Source organism: Grampus griseus (assembly GCF_964374135.1).
Source record: "Grampus griseus genome assembly, chromosome: 17".
NCBI classification, from domain to species: domain Eukaryota; kingdom Metazoa; phylum Chordata; class Mammalia; order Artiodactyla; family Delphinidae; genus Grampus; species Grampus griseus.
In genome coordinates, this window is record NC_139011.1 from 31,265,124 (window position 1) to 31,273,178 (window position 8,055).

Consider the following 8,055-nt stretch of genomic DNA (forward strand, 5'->3'; position numbering starts at 1 on the left):
CATGTTAGCAGTTAACACGTGTATCTGCATTCCTAAAGCTTTAAAGAAATCAAACCCGCTAAATGATCAGTTATAACAGTGTTCAGTGAGCTAACAACTTAAGTGTGAAGCTAATGTAGGTATGAAGCATATTGAGAGGTTACTTGATAGCCGTTTGTAATAGTCAGCTTTCTCCACAGAAACAGGACCAAGAGTATATATATGTACATTGATTTTATACACATAAGTTGATTATATATATGTGTATATACACACACACGTATATATACACACATTTATTTTTTTAAGGAATTTGCTCACCTGATCGTGGAGACTGAAAGTCTGAAATCCGTGGGGCAGGCCAGCTCGAAACCCAGGCAGGAGTTGGTGTTGCTGCAGTCTTGAGGGAGAATTTCTTCTCCATCTTCTGACCTGTAAAACTAGAAAATAAGTGACATGCTTGCAAAATACAATGGTGGGACAGGATAGGACAGAATAGGATAAGACATTCCCATTCCATTAGACAATTTTTTATACGTCTCTTCAAAGGTAATCTAAACTATTTCTATTATGTGCTTCAAAAATTTTCCACACTCTACCCATTACCTAATCCCAAAGCCACTTCCACATTTTAAATTATTTCCAACAGCAGTACCAAAGTCTCAGTACCAAAGTCTGTATTAGTGTCCCATTGACAAAATACCAACAACTAGGCAACAGTGGAGGCAGAGATTGGAGTGATAACGTCTACAAGCCAAGGAATATGAAGAATGACAGCAACCACCGGAAGCTAGAAGAAGCTAGGAAGCGTTCTTCTGTAAGGGCTTCAGACAGAGCACAGCCCTGTGGACACCTTTATTTTGGATTCTAGCCTCCAAAACTGTGAGAGAATAAATTTCTATTGTTAAGCCACCCAGTTTGGTACTTGTTACAGCAAAGTAATATACTGTTTAATCTTGCTTTTTCCTTTATTCTTTTTTATATTCAGTGCATTTATGTTCTTTTTTTTTTATTGAGAATACTTTCTTTTTATTATACAGGTTTCATATACATAACAATTATTTAGGGAACATTTACAAGCAAGGAGCTCAATTCCAAAACTCCGTTTTCACCCACACACACTGTACTTCACACTCATCTTGGGGGTCAGCCCAACAGGAATAAGACAAAGTTACTGCTTTGTGAACAGAAAGCTTCAATTAAATTAGAGTCTTCCAGAGTCGAGAACAGCACTCAGGATCCCCTTGACTCTTAATACCCTGTGTACATATGAACAAAGCCTAAAGATGTGTCTTAGATTACCCCGTCACCTTTAAAAGCTAATATTAAAGTTGAATCCCATTTCTCAAAAAGTCATAAGAAGTGCACCCGTATTTACAGACCCCATTAAATTATGCATAAATAAAATCTGTACACTCAACACAGCTTCTCAAAATACAGAATTCTCCTCTGGGACTTGGGATGAGAGACAGCAAAAAAACATGCTTCATGCCCACCCCTTTTCAAGTTTTCTCGAAACACCAAGATGTGAAATAAATACGCAAAATAAAGCTTCCGTACCTTAAAGGAACATGTCTTTTCCAAGAGTCTCCTCCTATCTGAAGAGTTAACTTTCAAAGTTTTGTTTTGTTTTTTTCTTAAAAAGAAAAACATAAAATCAGCAGCAGGCTTTGCTTCTACAAGTTTCGTAAAACCCGAAGGGTCCCTGTGAACAAGGGATTTAAAGTGTGTCAAATACCAACCTATTAACCAGTTCTTAAGCGGATAGAATCCTTGCCTCCCGCGGTATGTAGGATGAGACTGAAGAGGCTACATAAATACTTTTACCTTAACACTGAAAGTTATAGTGGATCTGAATCACATCAATTTGACATTTCAACAGCTATGTGTGTGGGGGTTTTTGTTAGCCCAGGGAATTTATTTAAAAGGTTCCAAAACTTGTAGCACCACTTTCAGAGAAAGGAAGAATGGGGTTCCAAAAACTAAAGTATCGGCTTCATGGGTAAAGAACCAGCACTTGTCACCTCCCGATAGCGCGTCCAGAGTTTAGGAGACACTTCAGCACTCCTTAAATACTAAGGAATCCAGGAGGGCACGTGAAGATCTGGAAATCCGACGGAGGCCCTTTTCGTAGGAAGGTGGATAACAAACTCTGTCCCCCAGGCAAGCGGGGTTCCCAGTTTGTCCTGGTCGAGACCGGTTTTGAAGTCCTTTTCCTTCCAGACTCTTCGGCCCTTTGTTCACCCCTGTTTTACTTCCTGTGCTTCTCTATCTTTTCCAGGGTTTTGCTAGAATCGGCGGGACTCTGGTCTCCGGGGTTCATGTAGGATTTGTCTATGACCATCAGGGCTTCTTTTATGTAGTTCTGCATGGCAGACACAGCAGCACAGATGGCCTGGCTGCCAACCCCGTGGGTAATCAGGTATGCAGCCAGCAGCATATTCTTCCTAGTTGCCATCTCACTGCGTCCTCCGAGATGAGGTCTGGTTAAATACTCGGCCACGGATTTACTAGGAAATTCTGCTTCACAGACATAGGCAAAGTCCCGAGCCAAATGAACAGCCTCACCTTCTACTAAAGATGTCAGGAGGGTGACGTGGGCAGCTTTCCGTCTCCCCGCTGGAAGATTCAACCCAATCTTGTCCAACTTCTCCCACAAGGATCGGCCACCATTTTTAGATTTGGCTCTTCTGAGGACAGCTCCCAGTAACGAAGCATTTAAGCACTCAGGCGGGGACAGTCGCCTCTGGACTTCGGCAACTGTCACTTTGTATTTAGATGTAGAGCTGAGGAGGGACAATCTTCCAGGGACCGAGCAGAAGACCTCGCTGGGATTCATCACAGCCTCCACCAGCTCCTTCTGACAAGGGAGACTCAAGGGGTTCTTCGTCATTGAAATAGGACCTTTGCGAATGACCGTCTGATCATGCAGAAGTAGGTGCTGGTCGTCGACATTCTGCACCTCCTCCATCTGGTGCGCCATGTCGTGGAGCCCCAGGTTCTCGGCCAGGCCCGCGGCGTCCAGAGCGTGCGAGTGCGGCAGCAGCAGGTCCGAGCGGCGGTAGGCGTCCCTGCGGGCGCTCATGGCGCCGCCGTCCAGCCCGGAGAGGTGGGGCAACAAGCCGGCCGGGCGCGCGTGGTGCGAGGGCAGCCCAGCCCCCTCCTGGCTCTGGCGGCCCGGCCAGGCCTGCTGCTGGCTGCCGGTGGGCGCCGGCTGGTGCAGGGGGTTGATGGCGGCGGCGTACGCTTCTCCCAGATGCGAGTAGGGGTCGGCTGCCTGCGAGTAAGCCAGCTGCTGGTAGGGAGGCGGAAAGTAGGGTGGTGGCTGGTATTCGGCGACTCCAGCATGGGAGAGGGGCGGCGCGGGGCTGTAGAGATGCTGCCAGGCGGAGGACAGGTGAGGCAGGCGCGGGTTCCCATTGCAGCTCGAGTCGTGGCGATCCTGGAGGAACGTGCCCTCCGGGCCCCGCGGCGAAGGTCTGACGCCCGAGGTATTCTGCGGCTCCAAATCCGAATGCCAGGCCTTGGGCCGGAAGAAGCTGGGGCAGGGGTCCGGGGAGAAAGCCTGCAGGCAGCGCAGAGCGCGGTCGCTCACGAGCCCGCACATGCTGGCGTCGTTGGCCCAAAGTGGGGAAGCGGTGGGCGCGAATAATGCGCGCCGCGCAGGAAGTGCGCCGTTTCCCCGCCCCCAGTGCATTTATGTTCTTCAGCTACTTCTCTTTCTCTCTTCAACTTTGGAAAGCCGTTAAGTTGATGATTTTTTTACTCTTTCTTTCTCCGTTTCCTAATTGCCAGTGTACAGTAGTATATTCCCAGCTTGGCATTTGTACCTATTCCTTTCCTAACACTTATTCTTACTTGTGCCAAATCTCCCTAACAGGAAAATCCTTTGTATGTTCTACTACTGGCTCAGCTGTGCTGAAGACAGACATGGTTCACACGAAGACCAGATGTAGCAATAGAGACTGTATCAGGATGTAAGTCCTCATTATTGCAAGGATTCGAATTGATATGTTCATTAAACATTTATTTTGTGTATACTACGTTCCAGATACTATGCTAGTCACTGGACGGTATGACATCAGAAGGTTTAATAAATGTTTTATTGAAGAAAAAATGATCCAAATTATATCAACATTAGTAACACTCCTAAGGATTGTCTCACTTTGCCAAGAGTCAACGCTCTCACAGGTAGTAGCTGTGCTCGTGACTGCCCAGTCCTAGCTTCCTTCTCTTTCTTTTTTATGTCACTGAGACCCCAGCATGTCCCACGGCTAGTTCACTACATTCAAAGCCAACCTCTGTCACTCACCACCTGTGTGACTTGCCTTGAATTCTCTGTACTGCATTTGTAACAGCTCCAAAAAGTCCATGATGATACATTTGATGACCCAGAGTTGTTGTGAGGATTCAAAATGATAGCCTATCTTGAGAAGATACAACATGAACAGTTAATTGTTATTACTGCTGCTCTTAAGGACCTTGCAGTCTAATGTGGAAGGGCTACTTATTTCTAGGTTCACAGAAAAAAATACACTTGCAACCAGCTTGAGGGTTATATTTCCTGCCACCCTGACTCTTGTCTAAGTTTGGCATTCATTTGGGAAATTACAAATACAGCTCACACAGCAGATCTCGTGTCTCTAGAGTTTAGATGTTGGGGGAAAATGCTCTAAGGCAAATAAAGGTAAGTCCTCTCGAGAACATAAGATCACGCCCTACTTGTGGATAGAGGCGCCATTAGCTAGTTGCTCACTCTGGTTCCAGGTTCCTTCCTTTGTTGCTTCCCATTTATTGAGCAAGAAAAGCTCTGGATTTGACCTTTGTTTTGCCTGGAAACAGTAGAGGAAGATTCAGTATTTAGCTTGTTTTTTGTCACTACCTGCGACTAGAGGTGTTTCAAAATAAGTTGATGGGTCAGATATGCCTTTACAACCTTGCTTACAGTTGATAGCCTCACCGTTTTACTCCAACTTCATCGTGCTAAGGCCGTAGGACAAAGTTAGATATTGGTTTGGATTCCATTTCTACAGCATAGTACCTGTGCTTTTTTTTTTTTTTTTTGGCAAATTAATTTTGAGGCTCAGTTTCCCTGAGGCTCAGTTTCCGCATGTGTAAATTGAGAGAAATAAGGACTAAAGTAATCAGATGGAGAGTTAGCACATGGTATGGCTGACAGAATGATAGCTCTTATTATTTTTATTTATTCTTCAGTAATCATTGTGTTTATTTACCATGGCATTTTTGAGTCAAACCAATCGTATATAAATGGAATTGGGGAGCAAGAGACAAGGGGCATTGAATACGGAGCAGGGAATTGAGCCTGGCGCCAGCTGGATATACTTAATGTGTGTGCTCGCTGTCCTTGAGGTGCCCAGCACTTGTTTGTCCATGGCCTTGACCTCGGATGACCCATTCCTGGACATTCCCTTTCCTATCAGTCCTTCCTGCAGCCATTTTTTTTGTGTGACTTTCTTTCCTTTTTAAACATATCTTACAAAATAAGTTAATAGAGCAATTATTTATTTTGCCAGTTGAAAAGGTCAGTATGAAGCAGTACAAGGGAGACTGTAACACCTTAGAAGTAAAATAATCTGGATTTGATATCTATTTCTGGTACTTAGTAGTGTCAGGACCTTGAACAAGCTACTTATTTCTCTGAACTTTGGTTTCTTCACGAAAAAAGTGGCTATAATTTTATCTGTCTGAATTTGTTTTTGAAAGGAAGAAATATACTGCACAGAAAGCACCTGGAACGTCTTCTAACCTAAAACTGAGAGGCAAAATGTTAACCATTACTGAAATTACGACTAATACTATGAAGATATAAATTGTTGTAATTTATAAAACCGAGAGGTTTTGAGACAAAATGTTCCTGCTGTTCTACTTCTAGAATAATAAATGGATGAGAAAAAAACTAATGACATTTTGAAAATAACAAAGCGGGGAAACTTGCCATACTAGATATTAAAATATATGGCTGATTTAAACAAGGGTATAATGATTCAATAGATGTATCAAGTAAACAGACCAGCCTGAAACAAATTTTAGTATAGACATAAGAATCTACTATATGATAAAAGAAGAATCACAGAGTAATTAGAAAGGTATACAATGTTTAATAACTGGTATAGGGAATTTAGCAAAATATGTAATTAGAATGTAGTTAGATCTTTAATTTACAATAAAATTCCAGGTAGAAAATATAAAACTGTAATAAAATACTGAGGAGGTTAAGTGACTTGCTCAAGGTCCCACAGTAGATGTATGGTATAGCTAGAAATTAAATCCATTCATCCGGGCTTCCCTGGTGGCGCAGTGGTTGAGAGTCCACCTGCCGATGCAGGGGACACGGGTTCATGCCCCGTTTCGGGAAGATCCCACATGCCGTGGAGCGGCTGCGCCCGTGAGCCATGGTCGCTGAGCCTGCACGTCCAGAGCCTGTGCTCCACAATGCAGGAGGCCACAACAGTGAGAGGCCCGCGTACCGCAAAAAAAAAAAAAAAAAATCCATACATCCTAACCACTACACTGTATAACATAAAACTGTATGAAGAATGTGTCACCAATTCTTTTAAGGCAATTAAATACATACACATATGCACACCATATGCACATACATATTTAAGGATACAGTCACCCTTCAGTATCTGAAGGAGATTGGTTCCAGGAGCTGTGTGTATACCAAAATCTGGGATTCTCACTTATATAAAACAGCATAATACAATGAATACAGTCAGCCCTCTGTATCTGCGGGTTTCTCATTCTAGGATCCAACCTATGGTAGATGGAAATTTCCAGCCTCAGTTGGTTGAATCCAAGGATGAAAAACTCCAAACTATGGAGGGCCAACTGTATATTTATTGAAAAGAATCTGCCTATTAGTGGATCCTGCATTTCATGCCCATTTTGTTCAAGGGTTAACTGTATATTCATACATACACATTTTTAAAGATTGGAAGGTACTAGAGAAAAATGCTATGGTGGTAATGAATAATAATGATTTTCTATGGTGGTTGAAATTACATTTTTTTCTCTATATAATATTCTGTATTTTCTTCAAAGGATATTTGTCATTTTTATAATCAGAAAAATAAATACTCCTAGAAATGAATCTGTTCCTTTTTAAAAGGGGAATTAAAAACATTCCCTTCTCTGTAATATCATCCCTATATTTTCTCAAAATTGCTGATCCTTAAAGGTCATAGAAAAGTTATCTATTAACTCATAATAATGCTTGGTGCAGTATAATTAGCTGCTTAGAGGGAGAAATCACTCTTGCTTCCCTAAACTTTTGTTAGAACAAGTTTCAGACTTGTCTCTTCCCCCACTGCTTTTGTCCCCCGCATCCATCCCCTTAAATAAAATGGTTTTCTAGAGTCTGTCATACAGAGTGAAGTAAGTCAGAAAGAGAAAAACAAATACCATATGCTAACACATATATATGGAATTTAAGGGAAAAAAATGTCATGAAGAACCTAGGGGTAAGACGGGAATAAAGACACAGACCTACTAGAGAATGGACTTGAGGATATGGGGAGGGGGAAGGGTGAGCTGTGACAAAGCGAGAGAGAGGCATGGACATATATACACTATGAAACGTCAGGTAGATAGCTAGTGGGAAGCAGCCGCATAGCACAGGGAGATCAGCTCGGTGCTTTGTGACCGCCTGGAGGGGTGGGATAGGGAGGGTGGGAGGGGGGGAGACGCAAGAGGGAAGAGATATGGGAACATATGTATATGTATAACTGATTCACTTTGTTATAAAGCAGAAAATAACACACCATTGTAAAGCCATTATACTCCAATAAAGATGTTAAAAAAATAAAATAAAATAAAATGGTTTTTCAGAGGCACGTTTTTGAACAACCTCTAATTTTGCTATCTTTCTTTTTGCCTTTTTAAAAACTTCTGGAAATATCATTGTTCTCAAGATCTTGAGGACTTTACAGAAGTCTGAGTACCTTATTCCCCAAACCAAGAGACTTAAGACTGATGTGGTTTTTGAGACCATTTCACATAAATGGGAGAGGCCGCAGCAGTGAGAGGCCCGCGTAACGCAAAAAAAAAAAAAAA

At 42.6% G+C, this 8,055-nt stretch overlaps 1 protein-coding gene across 1 annotated transcript; it reads right to left on the reverse strand.

Annotated features, from left to right (window-relative positions):
- Nucleotides 1-2,230: 2,230 nt before the first annotated feature.
- LOC309835407 (transcription factor AP-2 gamma-like) lies at nucleotides 2,231-3,676 on the reverse strand (the record flags this gene model as incomplete). The annotated part of the gene is made up of 1 exon (XM_082674854.1): nucleotides 2,231-3,676. One exon carries the CDS (start codon nucleotides 3,674-3,676, stop codon nucleotides 2,231-2,233), a length of 1,446 nt encoding a protein of 481 aa, XP_082530980.1.
- Between the last annotated feature and the right edge of the window lie 4,379 nt (nucleotides 3,677-8,055).